Source organism: Podarcis pityusensis, assembly GCF_964106645.2.
Source record: "Podarcis pityusensis genome assembly, chromosome: 17".
NCBI lineage: Eukaryota > Metazoa > Chordata > Lepidosauria > Squamata > Lacertidae > Podarcis > Podarcis pityusensis.
Genome location: NC_138042.1, coordinates 41,313,773 through 41,335,700, shown reverse-complemented (window position 1 = coordinate 41,335,700; position 21,928 = coordinate 41,313,773). Strand labels below are relative to the sequence as shown.

The 21,928-nt window shown below is 45.4% G+C and overlaps 3 protein-coding genes and 1 long non-coding RNA gene across 4 annotated transcripts in view; 3 read left to right on the top strand and 1 right to left on the bottom strand.

The window, feature by feature from the left end:
* The window catches only part of FAM162A (family with sequence similarity 162 member A), a 178,003-nt gene that overhangs the window by 113,052 nt on the left and 43,023 nt on the right, over positions 1 to 21,928 (top strand). The window lies entirely within an intron of this gene.
* On the bottom strand, positions 13 to 4,883 carry LOC308466447 (V-set domain-containing T-cell activation inhibitor 1-like). The gene is made up of 4 exons (XM_080987241.1): positions 4,472 to 4,883; positions 3,286 to 3,693; positions 2,206 to 2,490; positions 13 to 330 (listed from the first exon to the last, which is right to left on the bottom strand). The coding sequence occupies exons 1-4, from the start codon at positions 4,530 to 4,532 to the stop codon at positions 296 to 298; spliced, it is 789 nt and encodes a 262-aa protein (XP_080843367.1). The 5' UTR covers positions 4,533 to 4,883; the 3' UTR covers positions 13 to 295.
* Positions 5,434 to 21,928, top strand: part of LOC308466480 — a 62,738-nt gene continuing 46,243 nt past the window's right edge. Inside the window, exon 1 of the long non-coding RNA XR_013980837.1 lies at positions 5,434 to 5,675. This is a non-coding gene — a long non-coding RNA (uncharacterized lncRNA). The remainder of the gene's footprint in view (positions 5,676 to 21,928) is intronic.
* On the top strand, positions 7,370 to 19,962 carry TRIM45 (tripartite motif containing 45). Its single transcript, XM_080987163.1, has 7 exons — positions 7,370 to 7,632; positions 9,053 to 9,540; positions 10,854 to 11,587; positions 13,319 to 13,448; positions 16,384 to 16,498; positions 18,051 to 18,177; positions 19,686 to 19,962. Exons 2-7 carry the CDS (start codon positions 9,056 to 9,058, stop codon positions 19,835 to 19,837), a joined length of 1,743 nt encoding a protein of 580 aa, XP_080843289.1. The 5' UTR covers positions 7,370 to 7,632; positions 9,053 to 9,055; the 3' UTR covers positions 19,838 to 19,962.

Below are 21,928 nucleotides of genomic sequence, written 5' to 3'. Positions count from 1 at the left end.
CTTTCCTGTACTTCATTCACTTTATTGTTCAGAGGTTTTGAAGGCTCTTTCCGTGCCTAAGAATACAGAATGTGAACTAGGCCATCTCATGTGATTTGTTGCCCTGTTTGACGTGTGCACGTCGAGAAGCAACATGAAAACAAACGAATTTCCATAGACATTTTTACTGTCCTATTGTCTAGTCTAGTTTTCCTCTTCTTTCCGCTGCATCCGAGAACTGTGCAAAGCTGAAGAATTCATCTGTTGAAAGCAGTAAGGGCTTCTCTTTGCAAGTAGCTTGCGACCAGCTAACATTCTAATAATGATTGTACATATTATGGTATTTCCTCTCTGGAAAAAAATAAGAGAAAAAAAGGAAGTGTTGTGCAAGCTATCACTCAAACAGTGCAATCCTATATATATCTATGCAGAAGCAAGTCCCATTGAGTTCAATGGGGCTTACTCCCAAGTAAGTGAATATAAAACTGTAGCCAGCTAGCCAGCGTTAGATTTTGACTACTCCACCCACTCTCATATAATTAATTCATACTGCAGGCAAGCAGATGCAAATAAACTGTAAAGGGCTGTAATGTAGGCAATTTCTGATTCACTTGGTGTCCCAAAAGCACCATTTCTTATACAGGAGCATGACAGTGGGTTGCGCTCCAGCCCAGAATAGGCTGCATCAGTAGCAACTATCATAATTAAACAACTTGCTTTACTGCTGACATCTTTCTTTTTGTGAAAGAGATGGGAAGAAAGATTGGACCCGTTGTAAATTTAAGTGGGTTGGGGTCAAAAATGAATCCGTTTTTGAAAAGGCTGAAATAGTAGCTTGTGTCAGGCAGGACAAACACTGTATAATCATGCATAATCTTATTTATGTATTTTAAAACATCGTTACCTTAAAGATGCATTTCAGGCATTCTTACTGGAAACTGAATCCCAATGAATTCAATAAAATCACCTTCTAAATATAGGTTTATAATTTAGTGCTAATCTGCATTAAAGAAAGAGAGGGCAATTTTGTGCCTTGATATTTTTGGCATCCTTACATCTTTTAGGCAAGTAAGGGAAATGTAGTAGGCCTCATGGGCGTAGCCAAGGGGGGCAGGGAGGGGTAGCTGCCCTCCCAAATCAATAGAAATACATAGCAAACAGGTTCTCCCCCCCCCCCAACAAAAGGCCTGCCCCCCCCAAAAAAATTCTGGCTATACCCATGAGCAGCCTCTTAATAATGATTATATACAGATGTTCTTCTGCACTACTGGAGAGCTAGATTATAATTTACCTGTGAAGTGCCCAATAATTTGATAGGCAAGCACTCTCCTCTTCCATGGGAAGATGTGTGACCAGAGATACTCACACAGAGCTGGTCTGCATTAGAGAAGTGCTTCCCTCTTGTTCTGCTCTATCCCTCAAAATGAAAACAATTTACTGAAGGGCTCTAGTCCCTGCATGTTCCTGAAAGGAAGGGTATAATGCAAGAAAGGGTAGAATGCTGTACTGCAAGCAAACTGAGTTTTAAGGATCTAAGTATTCAGGTAGAAGGTGTTCGCTAACACGATCCAGAAGGAAGGCTGGCATACATTAAGAAGCGCAATATAAAGGAAACCCAAAATAAATTCATATTCTGACAAGTTTGTCAATAATAATACTAATAATAAATTTATACCCTGCCCATCTGGCTGGGTTTCCCCAGCCATTCTGAGTGGCTCCCATCATCACTGTCGTAATAGTAATAAAGTGGTAAAACATCAAACATTAAAAACTTCCCTAAACAGGGCTGCCTTCAGATGTCTTCTAAAAGATTGTTGTCTATTTCCTTGACATCTGATGAGAGGGCGTTTCACAGGGTGGCTGCCACTGCCGAGAAGGCCCTCTGCCTGGTTCCCTGTAGCTTCACTTCTCACAGTGAGGGAACCAACAGAAGGCCTTCTCGGTAGTGGCACCTGCCTTGTGGAACGCCCTCCCATCCAATGTCAAGGAAATAAACAACTATCTGACTTCCAGAAGACATCTGAAGGCAGCCCTGTCAAGCCCGCTCAGAGTATGAAGCCCAAGTCTCCGGTTATCTTGCACCTTTCCCATTAGATCAAGCGGCCTTCATTTGTCCTGGAGAGGACAGGTGTGAAAGGAGCATGTCCTTTCTTGACCACAGGTCTGATGTCATGTTGCATCAGACCTGTCCAAGGGGAGAGCAGCAGACAGCAACAGATCACTAACTTGGGACTTTGTGGATGGATCGAACAGGCCTGTTGAGCACGTCGTCTTCTTCAATATGGCAAGTGTAGATCTCATGGAGCAATACAGGGTAGTGCAAGACGGATACCACCCTGTGGGACCCATCCTGCTTCTCTTCCATGATGTCTGATTTGGCGTAGCTGGAAATGTCCTCTTCCTTTCGGTTCCGCCAAGTTACCTTTGGCATGTGATACCAGCCAGCGGAGATGCACTTGGCCACAAGTGTGTCGTTGACGGTGCTGAACTGCACCTGTGGCTCTTCAGCATCTAATTGTTATGGAAGGAAAAACAAAACAATTAGTGACTTAGCTAATTGCAGCTTGGTTAATAATTGTTCTGGGGTCTCTGAAGAAAGAGGCAATTTTGGAAAGAAAAAAATCTTGTTAGAATGACTATTTCCTTAAGATTAACGTACAGAAAACCAGCTCCGTGACCCTACCCTAATCTTAAATACCAAGTTTCTGAAGGAGAAAAATAAGAGAACTTACACGAGTCTAGACTATGGGAGGGGATAAATTTTAACAGTTTTTATTCAGGCATATGCCATTTTGTAAAACCCATCCTGAAATTGCCCCATTCACTCTTACGGTCCATTTCTACTCAGCATCTATATTCATGATCTTATCTTTTACTCTGTCCATTTTCACTTCTGCTTCTCTGAAACTTAGACTATTTATCCCTCTGTTCTTTTGTGGATGGCCAGGGTTGTGGGGGGTTTTTTGGTGACCTATCCCCAATTCATCTCCTTTTATCCCTTACTCTACCCAATCCACATTCATCTCATTCTTTTGTCCTCTTTCCTCACACAGCCGCCCAACATACCACCATTGTAAAATATTTAAATGGTGCCTATACCCAGCCCTAGTGTGGCTGCTATTGACTGCTTCCAAGTGATGGAGAAATCTGCTAACCAAAAGCCACTGTGTACTGGATTTCCTCAAACCTGGAGTCAGTCTTTAAGAGGGACTTTATGCAGCACTCTCTGTGATAATAGAGATATCAGACGTACACATCTTCCTATTTTCACCTGTGCAATATTAAAGTGCATTTAAATGTTCTTACCTTGCACGAGGAGCTTCACTTTCCTTTGCCCCCTGCCCCGTGAATTGTATGCCTTACATATGTATATTGCCTCATCAGAAAACTGTGCTTGCTCCAACATGAGTGCCAGGCTGCCATCGGCAATCTCCTCCTCATCTACCCAGACTCTCCCCTCATATAGCGAATTCCGCTCCTCCATCTGTTCCTGGTTGTTGCTAAAGCTGTATATCAGCTTTGGGTAAAACTGGTAAAAGTCGTGGAGCCCAACAAAAAATTTGTAAAATTCTTTATCTTCCACTTCATGTTCTTCCTTAATATCTTCCCTCTCCCACGTAAATGTCAAGCCATCGATGCCGTCCACAAAGGAGAACTGGCAGGGCAGAGAAATATTGTCGAAGGGACGTACTTTGAATTCCGTCATTGCTGCATCTATGGAATGGAACAGTTAGTACTCCGCTAGCTCAAAGGCTCTGCTGATGAAATCCATCCATCCATCCATCCATCCATCCATCAATAAAGCCACTGGTTTCTTGATCAATCACCTGCCTTTCGGCGTTCTAAGAATTACATCAACATAACATGTAAAGTATTCTGAATATTTAACACACACGAAAACACCCTATATGAATGCTAAATCTTGTTATTGTGCCTAGTCCTGTAACTAAACCCTTGCCTTCCTAATTTAGCTCTCCTGTTTTCTGAACAGTGAACCAAAAGAACATGCTACCCATTTAACCAAACTCATTTTCCCACTTGGCACTAAAGCTTAGAACGAGTAACACATTGTTCTCCCAACATTTGTTCTCTTGCCTTCAATTACTAGAAGTTTTTTTTAAGGGTGTAAGTGCTTTACATTCACTAGTATTTTAGCTAGTAGAATTGTGGTGAGGTTTTTTTAATCTTTCTTCTTTTTAAATAAACATATTAGTATGATGCTGTAGTCTTGTCAAAGTTCCATGCTCAGGGCAGATATATTTCTTGGTGTGTGCCACAATTGTGGTTAAGTGAGATTCGTTTAAAGAAAATTAAGTAAATACTTAAATGGCAAAAGGCTAGAAACTGTTATAACCCAAGAAAGACACTTGCAGCTCTCAAAAGCTTGAAAGCCCATAAATGTGAAGTTTCAACTCCTCTCCAAACGAGAACATTTCATTCCACACTGACCACAAACATTCCACTTGCCTTCCTGACATTTTGAGCCACTTACCAACGTGATACATCAGCAACGTGAGCAGGAAGGGATAGATGAGGTTCAAAAGGGAAGCCATCCTTCCACAAAGCGAGAGATGCAGAGCTTTGGATCAGGCTTCCTGCGACCCCTTCCAAGCTCCAGGGCTCCACGCAGGCGGGTGCCACCTGCCACCGGAAAACGACTTCTCAGCGAGCAACTGCTCCTAACAACTGCATCACTCAGCTTCTTTGCCTCTGTGCTCATCCAGCACAATGTGTCTTAATTCCAGGGGGAGAACTAATGAGCTTACAGTACACATCACAGGAGCAGAACTCAGGTGGAGGAGGTTCCCCCCCCCCCCCATTTCAGTTCATGCACATTCTTACATTGATTACTTTGGTCTAGGTCTGTCGGCCTTTAAAACAGGTAAGGAGTGGTGTCTCCTTGGTTTTCCTGCCCATTTGTCCTGAAAAGAATGTTCGTAACCACATGGTAATAATAATAATAATAATAATAATAATAATAATAATAATAATAATAATAATTTATTTATTTATACCCCACCCACCTGGCTGGGTTTCCCCAGCCACTCTGGGCGGCTCCCAAAAGAATATTAAAAACAGAACAAAACATCAAACATTAAAAACTTCCCTAAACAGGGCTGCCTTCAGATGTCTTCTGAAAGTCAGATAGTTGTTTATTTCCTTGACATCTTATGGGAGGGCGTTCCAAAGGGTGGGCACCACTACTGAAAAGGCCCTCTGCCTGGTTCCCAATGCAAATTAACTGTTAGGTATGCTGTGGGTGGGGGCAATTTCCCACCCACCCGGGGCAATTTCCCACCCACCCGGGGCAATTTCCCACCCACCCCTATCTTCCTGGTCAGTTGGCAACAATATGTTAACTTTGCCCTGCGGTGCAAGCAGGCATAAGGAAGATAAAAGGTAAAGTCGTGGCCGACTCTGGGGTTGGGGCACTCATTTTGCTTTATTGGCCGAGGGAGCCGGCGTACAGCTTCCGGGTCATGTGGCCAGCAGGACTAAGCCACTTCTGGCGAACCAGAGCAGCGCATGGAAACACTGTTTACCTTCCCACCGGAGTGGTACCTATTTGTCTACTTGCACTTTGACGTGCTTTTGAACTGCTAGGTTGGCAGGAGCAGGGACCGAGCAACGGGAGCTCACCCCATCACGGGAATTCGAACCGCCGACCTTCTGATCAGCAAGTCCTAGGCTCTTTGGTTTAACCCACAGCGCCACCCACGTCCCTTTAAGGAAGATAGCCATGGATAAAATCTGAATGCTTTCTGAACTGGGAAGAGGGTGAGGAGGGAGGTGCCAAACCCTGTCCCTTAAGTTGTCAGTTAAAAAATAAATCACCCAACCAACCTGAACTATTTTTCTACCCACAGTGAGGAAAAATAAGGAGCTAGCATTTTCTCCTGCAAGTGAGGAAGCAGGTGGACAGCAGCGGTTTTGACTGGAAATGTGGCCTATGACTAAAAGGTTAGGTATCTCCTTCAGCCCTAAGTGCTGTATATTTGGATTAAAAGTTGAAAGGCTGCATTAAAATAGAAATTGCCACCAACATTTGGAGATACTTATTGTGCACCCGACCACCACGTCTAGTTTAACCCTCTGTTTGTTCTCTTTGCAAAGCTCAACATGGAAAATTATAGATACTTCTGACGGGAACACTTGCATTCTGTGCATGGGCAGAGGAACCACAGTCCCATTAAGTTCTTTTCTGCATAAAGCAGCAACACAAAGGTTACTCTATCTGCCAGCTTCCCTGGACAAATGAGCCCGTATCCAGTGCCCAAATGTGCTGAAGCACCAAGGCGATTTCAGGAGCGGATGATGCAGAATTAGGAAAATGGGGAAGCAGTTTGGCGAAAGTGTTAGTAAAAGGCATAGATAAATGAGATTGAATTTTCATTGGACAGGAAGATCATTCATTCATTCATTCAATGTATGACCTCCCTTTCTGCATAGAGCACTAATAACAGTTAAAATTAGGAAATAGAAGAGTGTTTAAAAGAGCACAATTCAAAGTGTTGGTGCTGACCTTAAAAGCCCTAAACGGCCTCGGCCCAGTAGACCTGAAGACGCATCTCCACCGCCATCGTTCAGCCTGGACACAGGTCCAGCTCGGAGAGCCTTCTGGTGATTCCCTCTCTGCAAGAAATGAAGCTACAGGGAACCAGGCAAAGGGCCTTCTCGGTTGTGGCACCCGTCCTGTGGAACACCCTCCCATGAGATGTCAAGGAAATAAACAACTATAATAAAGTGGTCTCTTGGGTTACAGACGCTTCAGGTTACAGACACTTCAGGTTACAGATTCAGGTTAAGCATGGACCTCCGGAACGAATTAAGTACAGTGGTACCTCAGGTTAAGAACGTAATTCTTTCTGGAGGTCCGTACTTAACCTGAAACTGTTCTAAACCTGAAGCACCACTTTAGCTAATGGGGCCTCTCGCTGCTGCCGCGCCGCAGGAGAACGATTTCTGTTCTCATCCTGAAGCAAATTTCTTAACCCGAGGTACTATTTCTGGGTTAGCGGAGTCTGTAACCTGAAGCGTCTGTAACCCGAAGTACCACTGTATCTGACTTTTAGAAGACATCTGCAGGCAGTCATGTTTAGGGAAGTTTTTAATGTTTGATCTTTTATCCTGCTTTTAATATCCTGTTGGAAGCCGCTCTGAGTGGCTGGGGAGGCCAGACCAGATGGGCAGGGTATTATTATTATTATTAACATTATTATTATTAGATAGATTAGGCTCCCGAAAGCAGGTTCCAGCCGTTCAGCCTTGCTTCGCCCCCCCAGTCTTTGTGTAACCTGATGCGCCCCAGCGGAGAACTGCTGGCGACGCGCCTTCTCGCCCTTAGCCCTCCACTAAATCCCAGCCCCCGCCCCAGTTCTCCTCCCCAGCCAGCCATGGGCTGCGTCGCTGGCGCCGCCACCCTCTCCCACATTCTCCAGAGATCTCCAGAGATCCCCAGATCGCGTTGCCAAGGCGCGCCTCGCCGTGCGTAAAGCAGGGCGCAGCTGCTCCAGCCCAGCGGGCTCCGTGCGTAACCAAGTGAACGGTTTCTCTTTCTAGGGAAGGAAGGAAGGAAGGAAAGAAGGAAAGGAAAGGAAAGGGGGCAGCTGACGGGCCTGAAAGCTCTCCGAGAAGCCCACGCCACTTTCCGAGGTAAGGGGGGTGGAGGAACAACTCCAGGGGGGGAGCGAAGCGGAGAGAGACTCCGCCTGGAGAATCTCTTCTCTTGGCGCATTTGGCGACACCCAAGGAATGGGGAAGGGAGCAAACGAAAGGGCGAGGGAGAAGCGAAATGCCACTCTATTTCGGGCGGAGAGGAGGGGAGCCAAGGGCTGATTCGCTCCCCCCGGGGGAGGGCAGGGCGCTGGGTTGGTGGAGGCAGGGGCCGGACCTGCGCTGCCTCGGTTCAGGAGGGGATCGGCCCTCGCTGACTTTGTCCAGGGTCAGGAATGGAGTCCTCTGTGCCCCTCGGGTCTCCTGCAATTGAAAGGACAGATCACAGTTGGAGACAGGGCCGGGAAAAGGGAGTGTGGCCCAAGCCATCTCCCAAATTCTGCTCTGTGCGCTTATGAAAGGGTCAAAATAAAGCAAAGACAAGGCTTTGTGGCTTCTTAAGGACAGTATGGCATGATCATTCGTGGGCTAGAGCCAATTCTAAATGAGAGACAGTTTGGCCAACTCATGGCTTTCCTTCTGGGATAAGAGACTCGATCCCTTCTGACTCCCAGTGTAACCAAAGCTCTTGTGACATAAGGGGGCAATTAGTTTTGTTCAAGGCTGTCTTCAGATTTGCAGAATTATTATAACACACACACACACACACACACACCGTGACATACACCCAGCTTTATTCTGAGCACAAATACGTCAATATAATAATAATAATAATATTTATTACGGCCATAGGCCCATACAAATACGTCAATATGAACTTAGTGCAGCAAGAACATTTGTGGAGCGGTTCGAATACCATTAGAGAGTTATAGAATGTGCTGTTTCTGTAGAGACGGATATGGGAGAGACATGTTTTGTTGCAGCTGGGGCAGATGCAACATGGTATTTCTCTCTCTGTGCTTCTCCCAAGCACTCATTCCTCCTCTGGTCACTGCTATGGATACGCAATCTATCTGTCTCCAGGCACTGAGATTGTCTGCAAGGGATTTCCATATGGCAGGGTTCATGTCACATTTGCAGACATCTTTGTAACTGCCTGAAGCCAGTTTTTTCATTAATATTTTGGGTGAAGCATGCCTTGCTGTAAATAGAGTGGAATAACCTGGGATTTTGAGGCATCTTCCTTTTGTAGGGTGGGGGAATACTTTATTTGTATTTCCTCCTCCTGTTTTTAAAGAGCAATAATGATTTTCTGATCGTATTGCGTATTAATTCCTATTATTATAGGAATATTGGGTGGTGTTTTTTTTTATCATCTATTTTGTAGTTTTATATCTTGATTTTATTCTGTGAACCGCCCTGAGACCCCTGGGTATAGGGTGGTATATACATTCAATAAATAATACTAATAATAGGACTAACAATTGTTATTAAAAAGTTATTGTTCTTTGTTTTCCAGGAGATGTCGAACACTCAGGGGTTACAAGAGGAGCCGACTAGCGTGTGCAAAGCCCTTCCTGAGGCAAAGGAATGTTCTAAAAGCAAGTGCCCACTTTGTGCTCAGCTCTTCTCTGCCCCTAAAATACTGCCTTGTTTGCACACCTTCTGCACAGCTTGCCTAGAGCAGTTGGAGCCCTTTTCAGACCTGGGCTTGCCAGGGGAAGACTCAGACTCTAGTTCAGAAGGGCCTTGTCTCCAGAGCTGCCGGCCGCCGCCATCACCGCTGCTCAGCCTCCTCTGTCCCGTCTGTGATGCTGAGGTAGATTTGCCACCAGGAGGGATCAAAGACTTGACCACCGACCACATGGCTCTGAAAGAGGTGCTGTTGGAGACCTTGCAGGGAGAAGGCCTTGGCTTAGCATGTGACCTCTGCGTGGATGGAGAAGCTGTGAAGCACTGCCAGGCCTGCCGGGTCTGCCTTTGCCAGTTTTGCTGCCAAGCTCACAAGTACGTGTCCTGCCCAGACAGTGCTATAGAGTCACCCTACATACCATATTTTTTGCTCTATAAGACTCACTTTTTCCCTCCTAAAAAGTAAGGGGAAATGTGTGTGCATCTTATGGAGCGAATGCAGGCTGCGCAGCTATCCCAGAAGCCAGAACAGCAAGAGGGATTGCTGCTTTCACTGCGCAGTGATCCCTCTTGCTCTTCTGGCTTCTGAGATTCAAAATATTTTTTTTCTTGTTTTCCTCCTCCAAAAACTAGGTGCGTCTTGTGTTCTGGTGCATTTTATAGAGTGAAAAATATGGTAATTTTGTGGTACCTTCCTGCCTTTTATGCCCATTTTACAATCACATTAAATAACATGCAGGAGACTTGAACAGGCTCCCCCCTTTTATCCTTTAAACTGAACAACAGAATTGGAAGGCAGTGAAAAGGCTACAGAAAGTGGGGTAGACCCTTCACTCCCTGCCATTTCGCTACTTCAGCTGCTTTCACACCTGCAGGTAAAATGATATACAGTGGTACTTCAGGTTACATACGCTTCAGGTTACATACGCTTCAGGTTACAGACTCCGCTAACCCAGAAATAATACTTCGGGTTAAGAACTTTGCTTCAGGATGAGAACAGAAATTGTGCGGCGGCAGCAGGAGGCTCCATTAGCTAAAGTGGTGCTTCAGGTTAAGAACAGTTTCAGGTTAAGAACGGACCTCCGGAACGAATTAAGAACTTAACCCGAGGTAGCACTGTAGTATCCTTTTTTCTTTTATACTGCAGATGCAGTTTAAGGCTTTAAAGGTCAGCACCAACACTTTGAATTATCCTCGGAAACGTACTGAGAGCCATTGTAGGTCTTTCAGGACCAGTGGTCCCAGTGGCCACTCCCAGTCACCAGTCTGGCAGTTGCATTCTGGATTAGTTGTAGTTCCCAAGTCACCTTCAAAGGTAGTCCCATGTAGAGCATGTTGCAGTAGTCCAAGTGGGAGATAACCAGAGCATGCACCACTCTGGTGAGACAGTCTGCGGGCAGGGAGGGTCTCAACCTGCCTACCAGATGGAGCTGGTAGACAGCTGCCCTGGACACAGAATTGACCTGCACCTCCATGGACAGCTGTGCGTCCCACGCTGCGCACCTGGTCCTTCAGGGGCACAGTTACCCCACTCAGGAGCAGGGAGTCCTCCACACCTGCCCGCCCCCTGCCCCCCAAAACAGGATTACTGTCCCAGTGTGTCTGAGTAGGAATGGTTTTTCTTGTGTTTTGCGGGTGTTGTTTTCTGGGATGCATAGACGGCTGAACTTTGCACCTTACTCTTCTAGGCGGCAGAAGAAAACCGCTGCCCACCCTGTGATGGAGCTGCAGGACTTGAAGGGCTACACCCACATGGAGAAGCCCATCCAGTGCCTTTTGCACCCTTCAGAGGAGCTGACGCTCTTCTGTGAGCAGTGCGACACGTCTGTGTGCCAGGAGTGTGTGGTGGGTACACACCGGCAGCATCCCTACAGTTTCACCAGCAACATTATCCACAAGCACGGAGACTCGATTCGGGAGCTCTTGAAGATCACCCAGCTGAATATGAGAACGCTGGAAGGCGCGCTCAGCCGTATTGAAGAGGTGGGCAGTGCCCTCAGCACCCACGTGGAAGCCGTGGCTCGAGAGATCTGCGCTTTTGCAGACGGCTACGTGAAAGCCGTTGAAGAGCACCGAGACCGGCTGCTCAAGTTTCTGAACGAACTGAAGGTCCAAAGGGAGAGCCTGTTGCATTTGCAGAAAGCCCAGCTGCTGCAGCTGCTCCTGGATATGCAGACAGGAGTGGAATTCACTGAGCGCCTGCTCACCAACGGCTCGGACCTTGAGATCCTCCTTACCAAAGGAGTGGTGGAGAACCGGCTGAGCAAACTAACCAGCGTGGACTGCAATATCCACCCTCTTGCGGACGACAGAATCCACTTCTCTCCTCAAAAGAAGGCCGGCGTATACCATGGCTACGAAATCTTTGGGGCCGTTCTCAACAAAGCAACTCATCCAGCCAAGTGTGTCCTGCAAGGAGCAGGTAAGGGGGTGGTTTGTAGCAGCAGAAAAACATCATAAGATGCTCCACATCCAGTTGTGGAGCAGAGCACAGCCATCGTGGCTAGTAGCCATCAATAGTGCTTTCCTCCATGAATTTGTCTAATCCTCTTTTAAAGACATCCTAACTGGTGGCTTGGGACGTGGATGGCACTGTGGGTTAAACCACAGAGCCTAGGACTTGCCGATCAGAAGGTCGGCGGTTCGAATCCCCGCAGCGGGGTGAGCTCCCGTTGCTCGGTCCCTGCTCCTGCCAACCTAGCAGTTCAAAAGCGCGTCAAAGTGCAAGTAGATAAATAGGTACCACTCCGGCGAGAAGGTAAATGGCGTTTCCGTGCGCTGCTCTGGTTCGCCAGAAGCAGCTTAGTCATGCTGGCCACATGACCCGGAAGCTGTATGCCGGCTCCCTCGGCCAGTAAAGCGAGATGAGCGCCGCAACCCCAGAGTCGGTCACGACTGGACCTAATGGTCAGGGGTCCCTTTACCTTTACCTTTAACTGGTGGCTACCACTACCACTGTAGGGAGGCTGTTAACCTGTCTTTCTTTTTTTAATAATAATTTTTATTAGTTTTCAATTACAACAATCCAATAATAGCCTCATTATAACAAGGCCAAATTATAATACAATTAATAATGCCAATCATTGAGATGCCAAGTTATACAAGTTAGGTGCCCCCCCCCCCATGCTAGAATTAATGGTCTGGTGATTTTCTTTATTTCTGCGTTCCAATATCTTATAACTTTCAGTCATGCTCCAGTCCAAATCCCAATCCCTTATATCGCAGCTGCAGTTTTAGTGACTTCCATTTGTGGCTAAATATCTCTGTTTGGTTTTTTGTCGTCAAAATACACTGCAGACGTCTGATCTCCCTGGAGACGAAGAGATGTGACGATAGACAGCTCTGCCTCTTTTTTTCTTTTCTTTTTTTTAAGCAAATGTTTTGTGCCACTGGGGAAGTGGTAATTCTGTATTGATTTGTTTTGGATGTTTGTATGTGAAGCCAATAAAAGGTTTGATGTATTGACACATTGAATGGTTTCTACGCTTACAGCTGAAGCATTCAAACTCTCTCCTTCCTGTGTGTGGCAATTATTCTGTCCATAGTGTTTCTTCCTGTCCTTGTAAAATATTATATCTATCTTTTGTCAGCTGTTGCTGTTCTCCAGCATGCCTTGGGCAGTGCTAGTGTCCCATTGCTGTTTCAGAAGATCTCTAACCTGCGAATGTCTTTACACACGTCTGTTTAAATGCAGGATTGTAGCTCAGTGGCAGAGAGCATGTTTTGCATACAGAGAACAACACCTGAAATTCAGTGCCAGAAGCCTTGGACAGCAGTGAGGAAGAAAGGGCAGAGTCATTTAAGGGAGGTGAAATATACTCAGAGTCGAGAGTGGATTTCATGCTCTTTATCCAGCTCATGGTGGTGAGGAGGAGTGAGTGAATGTCCCCTCAAAGTATCTGCTTTATATACATTATTTACACAATGGGCTACACGTGATTGGCTAATTCCATAATTCTCCTGTAGGCCAATCAGGTTGTGGATTCACTTCCATCTGGAGCTGGATTGGGTGGCTCCTGCAGACCAATCATACTGTTGCATTGTTCTGGGACCAATCAGACTGCTGCATTTTGGATCCTATTCAACTGAGTACATAACAGGAGGACAAGGCTCTTCACATTTTCTTCCCAATTCCTCTGCTCTGCTTTTTCAGATCTCGGCAGCGCTCATCAGAACGAGCCAGCCGGCTTCACTCTGGTCTGCAAGGACGCTTCCGATGAGCAGATGGACAGAGGAGGGGAGCCTGTCCGGGTGTCCATTTCCCATAAAGACAGGAAGGATTGGTTGGTAGCTATTCTGCAAAGTGTTGCCCATTTCGGTCTGTTTCGTGTTTCCTTTTAAGAGTCCCTTCGCAAGCACATTCATGAGCACGAAAAGGGTAAGGAGGTGAATTGCCAGAATCAGAACAGTGGCGGAAGAATCGTACCTGAGAGCCCAGGTGAAGGGATGCATGTGGATTTGCGGCAGCCTGAGTTAGGAGTATACGGGCACTTGAATAGTGAATAGATGGGAAGACATGAGCATCAGCCAATGAGGAGTGACTTGCATCTGGTGATTGTAGCAGGTCCAGATATTCAGTTGCATAGTGGCAACTGGAACACCTGAAAACTAGAAAGATGGGATATGTACTTTGCCCAGTGCTTTTTTTTCTAAAAAAATGTTTAAGGGCACTCTCCTTTTCCTACTCATATTGAAATACTGCCCCTCAATGAGGTCAAACTTATATTCACAAAATGTTTAGGGGTCTGCGTACCCCCAGAAAAAAAGCACTGCCTTTCCCCCATTTTAGCCTCTCTTGCCTATTTTATTTCACTTTAAATATGTTGTAAACTGCCTCAAGATCCTGGATAATAATAATAATAATAATAATAATAATAATAATAATAATATATTATTTATACCCAGCCCATCTGGCTGGGTTTCCCCAGCCACTTTGGGCGGCTTCCAGCAAAGATTAAAAATACGTTAAATTAGTAGGAAAGGCATAAAGACTCCTAATTAATAGATATTAGGCATTTTCCTTCTGTCTTTCCAAAAGGAATCTTTGCTGGTGGCGGGCATGTTTGCCTCCTTCCGTGAGTCGCCCTCAGATAGTAGCTGCTCATGTGAGTAAACCAGTCCTAGGCATTGCCATGGATTGAGGAAAGCTGGTTGTGATGAGCAGCTCCCTGAGTCTCAAAGAGCTGGATGACAAACTTAAAATTGGATTAATTTAGCAAGTCCAGTTTCTGATGGAAACACTCCATTCTGAGACTTACTGATTTAAGGCTTTCATCAGTTCAATCTATTTCTATCACATCTTTCAACCAAAGTATCCAGATCGGTCCATCAGACCTTTTAGTACAACAACAAGAGATTATAAAGGTTTTCAGAGCACTGTGGCCCAAATACAAAAAGTTCCCATCTATTCAGAAGTATAAAGTGTTCCTCTAGTGTATTTAAAAAGCCCCTAAGATTATATCAAATTTGCTGGACTCTGGAGTTTCTTTATATTTTATTCTTCAGTCTATTAATTCCTAAGCATGCCATGCCTTTAATGAGCTGGATTCTAAATGTGTTTAACATTCCAGTAGGGTAATTCATTGCAGATATGCAAAATGAAAACTTGTTGTTTCACAGCTTGTTCAAAGCTGGTTTCTGAGTTCAGGTTTACAGAGCAGTGTTTTTGTGTCTAAGGAATTTGCAGTCATTTAAAGTTCCTGAAGAAGGAGTCTTGTGCTTTGACATGCATAGAGAAGCAACAATAAGTACCCCTTTGTCCAAACTAACACACGGTGCCAAATTCCTGTAAATGAGTATTGGGGACTGGGGACTTGGTTAAAATATTCACCCAGGGCAGATAGGAAAGGAGCACTGAATCCTTTCCTAGTACGGTGGTACCTTGGTTCTCAAATGCTTTGGTACTCAAACGCCGAAAACCCAGAAGTGAGTGTTCTGGTTTTCGAATGTTTTTTGGAAGCTGAATGTCCAATACAGCTGTCAGCTATTGTTTTCAGGGCACCTGCCCCAATCAGAAGCTGCGCCCTGGTTTTTGAACATTTCAGAAGTCAAATGGACTTCTGGAATGGATTAAGTTTGGCGCTTTTGTTTTTGCTATTTATTTTGCATTTTTGTTTTTGAGGCTTTTTCAGTTAATTTGTTTTTGTGACTGAGTGGATAATTATCATCTACAATACAGTCTTATTTAATTTATAGTATAGTACATTGATGATTGCTTTCATTTTATGGATCAATGGTCTCATTAGATAATAAAATTTCATGTTAAATTGCCGTTTTAGGGGTTGTTTTCAAAAGTCTGGAACGGATTAATTTGTTTTGCATTCCTTTCTATGGGAAAGCGTGCCTTGGTTTTGGAACACTTTGGTTTTGGAATGGACTTCCAGAACAGATTAAGTTTGAGAACCAAGGTACCACTGTAGTGTTGTTGTTTTCCCCCGTCCAAAACTGCCTTTCCTCAACTGGCTTTCTCATAGCATTGACTGCTTCTTTATCTTGAAGAAAACAGGTGTGGAAATTTGTCTAGTGATGGGAAGAATGTTCCCCAGTCACCAGTAAAGGTAAAGGTAAAGGGACCCCTGACCATTAGGTCCAGTTGTGGCCGACTCTGGGGTTGTGGCGCTCATTTCGCTTTATTGGCCGAGGGAGGCGGCATACAGCTTCCGGGTCATGTGGCCAGCAGGACTAAGCCGCTTCTGGCAAACCAAAGCAGTGCACGGAAACACCATTTACCTTCCCGCCGGAGTGGTACCTATTTATCTACTTGCACGTTGACGTGCTTTCGAACTGCTAGGTTGGCAGGAGCAGGGACTGAGCAATGGGAGCTCACCCCATCAAGGGGATTTGAACCGCCGACCTTCTGATCGGCAAGTCCTAGGCTCTGTGGTTTAACCCACAGCGCCACCCGCGTCCCTCCAGTCACCAGTAGTATACTTCAAATCCAGTCTTCATTTCTGCTTTACAGCAATGTCCTGATTCTGACACACAGGTCTACCACCATCAGATTGACTCTTCAGGTCCTGAAGTTGGAAAGAAGTTCATCAGTGGTTCAAAAATACCAGTTGTGGGATATCCTCAATTCTATTAAGCAACTCGCTACTTGAGACCTCTTAAAATAATCACCAACTTCATCAGTCACTGGATCAAAGTCTCTATACAAATGTCTTCTTTATTTTAGCATGCCAAGCAATTATTTTTCTTTCCTCTCTGTCTTCAATCCAGTGTCATCAAGGCCAGTGTAAGTGACAACCAAGATGGGACATACCATATTTCTTACATCCCTGAGGAACCGGGCAAGTACAAGGTCTGCGTCTTTGTCAGAGGTCAACATGTACAGGTAACACTTTCTGCTAGCTTTTGTGGGTGTGGCTGATTTTGGAGAGTCGACCAAGAATGAGCAGACCTATGGCAAGAGCAGAAAAGGAGAGAGAGGAGAGAGGAGTTAGAATTGGAGCTTAAGGCACTTCTGAGCTCAGCGCCTGCCCAGGGATGGGAATGGCTGAGGAGGCTTCTCAGAGCCTCAGTTGGCTTGAGCTTCAAGCTATCAAAGGGGAGTCAAGACACTTCTTCCTCGAACCTGGCTTTGAGTGTCACTGCCTTAGGTGAATCCACTGGCCTTTAGGGGGACAGAACATGTTCCCTCCATTTTCATTGGTTTAAGGGCTTTGGAAACATCTAAAGGCTATCGCCTTTCATTGTCATGACGAAAGTGTACATGGGGAAAGTGTTGACAAGTTTGATTGTCAGAGAACCACAACAACATAAGTTGGCCCAGAGGGTACATACCTACTTTTGGACACAACACAGCATAATTTATACAAACACTTTAATAAATACATAGTAAGTGTGATTGTGTGCAAAGGACTATGACCCTGCAGGCATTATACACATATACAGTGGAATCTTGGTTTTCGAGTGACTCGGAAGCTGAACGTTCTGGTTTTCAAACGCTGAAAACCTGGAAGTAATTGCTTCCATTTTTGAACAGGCCTTGGAAGTCGAACGGCTTCTGAGGCACATTTCTCAACTGAGTTTGCCGACCGACCGTTGCTCCTCAGTTGTCGAATGTTTCAGAATGGTCTTCCAGAACAGATTACGTGCGACAACCAAGGTTCCACTGTATTTAAGACTGGTAAACATTACTCTAGGCAGAGGGCCTTCTCAGTAGTGGCATCCACTCTGTGGAAAGCCCTCTGTCAGATGTCAAGGAAATAAACCGCTATCTGACTTTTAGAAGACATCTGAAGGCAGCCCTGCATAGGGAAGTTTGTGTTTTAATTTGTACTGTGTTTTAATTTGTTGGAAGCCACCCAGAATGGCTGGGGCAAACCCTGTCAGATGGGTGGCATAATAATAATAATAATAATAATAATAATAATAATAATAATGTAGTTGTTATACTGTTTCAGAAAATGGTTGCTAGTCCTTTCCCCCACTCAAAGTAAGTGTAAGGCCTGTAATAACACCTCCTGCTGCTGCAACCTTTGATGTCGTATTATCCTCTAGTATGACATGCATAGCGACGCAGGTGGCGCTGTGACTTGCCGATCAGAAGGTCGGCGGTTCGAATCCCCGCGATGGGGTGAGCTCCCGTTGCTCAGTCCCTGCTCCTGCCAACCTAGCAGTTCGAAAGCACGTCCAAGTGCAAGTAGATAAATAGGTACTGCTCTGGCGGGAAGGTAAACGGTGTTTCCGTGCACTGCTCTGGTTCGCCAGAAGCGGCTTAGTCATGCTGGCCACATGACGCTGTACACCGGCTTCCTCGGCCAATAAAGCGAGATGAGCGCCGCAACCCCAGAGTCGGCCACGACTGGACCTAATGGTCAGGGGTCCCTTTACCTTTACCTATGACATGCCAATCTGTCCCTTTGGCAACTTGTTCTCTGCAGGGCTCCCCCTTCACCACGATTGTAAAGAACAAGTTCCGACCCCACCGAGGCGTCTTCCACTGCTGCACCTTCTGCTCTAGTGGGGGGCAGAAGGCTGCTCAATGCGCTTGTGCAGGAGTCATGCCTGGTAAGTCACCCCTTTCCCATAAGCTACTGGGTCAGGCACAGTTGTCACTTTCTTTCTCTCTCTCTCTCTCCAGGGAACTTTTAACGGTCTACAGCAGTGGTTCCCAACCTTTTTTTGGACATGCCCCACCTAAGCATCTCTAAAATCCTGGTGCCACCCGCCCATAATATGTAATTCTTATTATTCAAAAAGTGAACTCCTATTCACATGGAGGAAGCCTGAAAGGCCATTAACTGTTAATAACTCATTCTCGAATTGCCCGCCGTAAAAATCAAATTGCCCCCCTGTGGGGCGTGTGCCCCACGTTGGGAACCATGGGTCTTATTCGATTTGTACAGCCATCAGGCTTTGCACATCGTGGAAATTAAAATTATCATGCAGACAAAGGATATATAATTTATTTCAATTCATCTGTCTTGTCCGAGACTAATTTTAACAATGCAATCCTGTCTGTGTGTGTACTCAGAAGTAAGTTCCACTGTGTTTACCGGGGTTTACTCCTAAGGAAGCATGTCGGGATCAAATGGCCTTTGGAGTGTTTCAAACACTTGACATGTGCAGGAGCTAGGTTGGTCTTGTTATGCTGACAGAGTGGCTTACTTGAGCAGGTTGAAAGCAGCAGTGACACTCGAATCAGGGATTCCTGAGTTGCACATCAGCCCATTAGCCACCTCCCTACGCAGGATGCAAAAATGTCTCCAGCAAAATGGCCATAAGTGTAATAGCACAGATGAAAGATTCCAGCCACCGTCATTATAAAACAGACATCCAAGCTGGTAGATGGAAGGCAAAAGCTATTTTTACATTCATAACCTGGAACATAATTTGTTTGTTCCCTGCTTTATCTTCATCTGTGTACAAGGTTGAATTTAGTCTTATCTCCTCTGCTGATAAATGACCTGAGGTTAGTGGTTCTCAAACTTTTTCCTCTGGGTCACACTTTCTGAATAAAAAAATCATTGCACCACATTGAATAGTTTATTGATAAGAAATACATTGGGGGGGGGGGAGAGAAACAACTCCAAGTAGTGCTTGGTTTGTGATATAGAGCACAGCAACTTTATGGGACATCCAGAAAGTAAAAACAACGCAGCTAAAGAAGAACTTGAATCATTCCCAAAATATAATTATAAACAATCCTCTTACTATGTGCCTACAATTCCCATCATCCCTGACCACTGGTCCTGTTAGCTAGGGATGATGGGAATTGTAGTCCGAAACATCTGGAGGGCCAGAGTTTGCCTGCCTCAGCATGCAGACAAGATCAGTGAGAGACTTCTATTAAGTCTAGTTTGAGACAAACAAATTCTCATCTCCCCACCAGCAGAAATAAGCCTTTCTCTTTTCTAATTGCCATTGAATCTTCCTGCCACACTTGCCATCCTCTTCTGCCATGCCAGTGTGCAGCACACCACACCTGTGGAGAACCGCTGCCCAAAGTGCAGGAAATGGCGAGTTTACTTGGGGAGCTTTTCTAGCCAGTAAAGAGTTTCTTTTCCAATGGGCAGGCGGCTATCAGGGCTGCGGTCACGGACACAAGGGCCACCCTGGCGCTCCTCACTGGTCCTGCTGTGGCAGCGTAGCTGAAGCCTCCGAGTGCTCCCTTGTGCCGTCTGGCGAGACTTTGGGAAGGAGCCCCCTCAGGACCGTGGTGCTCTGAAGGGACTTCTGGCAAGGCGGCAAGGCTTCAGCCCGCAAGGAGTTACGCAGCTGCACTAGTGGCCAGAGGATCTCCTGCACTGAGAAGATGAAACATGTCAAAATAAAAAAGTGCCTTCTATCCCACCTTTGCGCTGCTTGTGAGAATTTATGTGTGTGTGTGTGTGTGATTGGGGCAAGCTCTGGGAATTGTATACAGTGGTACCTCGGGTTAAGAACTTAATTTGTTCTGGAGGCCCGTTCTTAACCTGAAACTGTTCTTAACCTGAACACCACTTTAGCTAATGGGGCATCCTGCTGCTGCCGCACGATCGCTGCACGATTTCTGTTCTCATCCTGAAGCAAAGTTCTTAACCCGAAGTACTATTTCTGGGTTAGCGGAGTCTGTAACCTGAAGCATCTGTAACCCGAGGTACCACTGTAATTGACTTCTGCTTACTTAAAAAAAATAGCCCAGTTGTTGGAACTATGCCAGGAAGTGCAAAATCCAGTTAAAGGTTTGTGTGTTTTCAAAAGCATCATTACACCCAAGGTCAAATATAATGTGTGCCGAATGCTTTCACGCTACAAATGTAAAAATGAAGTTGGCAGGATCCTCCCTCTTCCTACCACAAAGCTAGCTTGGCCTCTTATGGGTCTCTCTCCAACCGTTTAAAGGAGAAGGACACACTTAAAGTCTTCCTTTTGCTATCTGGCTCTTACTACTTGATATGCAACCCAAATCCTGTCCATACTAACTTGAAACTTGGACTAGGACTGCAACCTGAATTTACATGCCTTTTCCCAGGTAGTTCTGGGCAGAATAAACACACTTGATCGTATCCAATTTTACATGGTCTTTCACCTGCTTTCCTGTAAAATAACAGTCCAACTTCAGTGATGATTATCTGGAAAGTGACTTTATACATTGTGCTAAGATTTATCTGGTTTTGCAAGCTACAATAATTATGCAATCATGTCATGGTGGTTAAAGTTAAGTTAGAGATAGAACAGAGAAAGAACACGTAACTTTAAACCGAAAAAGACGCTCTTAAGGGTCAAACAGCAAGGTTTTTAATTGTCAAAGTGAAATGAAATTTCTTCTGTAATTATAAAAGGATGTCACATAGAGGAGGGAGAAAGGTGGTTTTCTGCTGCTCCAGAGAAGCGGACACGGAGCAATGGATCCAAACTACAAGAAAGAAGATTCCACCTAAACATTAGGAAGAACTTCCTGACAGTAAGAGCTGTTCGACAGTGGAATTTGCTGCCAGGGAGTGTGGTGGAGTCTCCTTCTTTGGAGGTCTTTAAGCAGAGGCTTGACAACCATATGTCAGGAGTGCTCTGATGGTGTTTCCTGCTTGGCAGGGGGTTGGACTCGATGGCCCTTGTGGTCTCTTCCAACTCTATGATTCTAGTGAGTGGAGCTGTACATCTAAAAGGGATGCAGGTGGCGCTGTGGTTAAACCACAGATCCCCGTGACGGGGTGAGCTCCCGTTGCTCGGTCCCTGCTCCTGCCAACCTAGCAGTTTGAAAGCACGTCAAGGTGCAAGTCGATAAATAGTTATCCAAGTATAATTCAGTACCACTTTGGCGGGAAGGTAAATGGCATTTCTGTGCGCTGCTCTGGTTTCACCAGAAGGCTTAGTCCTGCTGGCCACATGACCCGGACAAATGTTGGCTCCCTCGGCCAGTAAAGCAAGATGAGCGCCGTAACCCCAGAGTTGTTCGCGACTGGACTTAACTGTCAGGGGTCCTTTACCTTTTTCTTACATCTATTGGAAGTCACTCCAAACCCTTCCCATCCACCAACCAGGTATTATATTTCAACTAAGCAATTTTCAAGGGAAAGATGGCCAGTATGCTACAAACTGGAACAATGATTTAAAATTACTGCCCCCCCCCTTTTAAAACAAAAACAAAAACCAAGCACCAAGTCTTCATTCATTCTATCACAGAATGTTGTGTATACACAGCATAAGGGCCGGATGAGGCCCTAAACTACTGAAGGTAATGGGGCCCTTTATATGTCCAGCTGTCCTTTGTCAACAACAAATTGTCGCTTTGCAATGTTAACAACAGCGGGCAAGTAGCTGTCTCGACTTGTTCTGT

Bases quoted from the DNA above. Each gene is read 5' to 3' on its own strand.
- LOC308466447 (XM_080987241.1), bottom strand. From the start codon at position 4,532: ATGGCTTCCCTTTTGAACCTCATCTATCCCTTCCTGCTCACGTTGCTG. The intron at 3,694-4,471 runs GTAAGTGGCTCA...TCCATTCCATAG, and splicing joins GTTGCTGATGTATCACGTTG to ATGCAGCAATGACGGAATTC. The intron at 331-2,205 runs GTTAGTGATCTG...ATTTTTTTCCAG, and splicing joins ATCCATCCACAAAGTCCCAA to AGAGGAAATACCATAATATG.
- TRIM45 (XM_080987163.1), top strand. From the start codon at position 9,056: ATGTCGAACACTCAGGGGTTACAAGAGGAGCCGACTAGCGTGTGCAAA. The intron at 9,541-10,853 runs GTACGTGTCCTG...TTACTCTTCTAG, and splicing joins TTTTGCTGCCAAGCTCACAA to GCGGCAGAAGAAAACCGCTG. The intron at 18,178-19,685 runs GTAAGTCACCCC...TCCAATGGGCAG, and splicing joins TTGTGCAGGAGTCATGCCTG to GCGGCTATCAGGGCTGCGGT.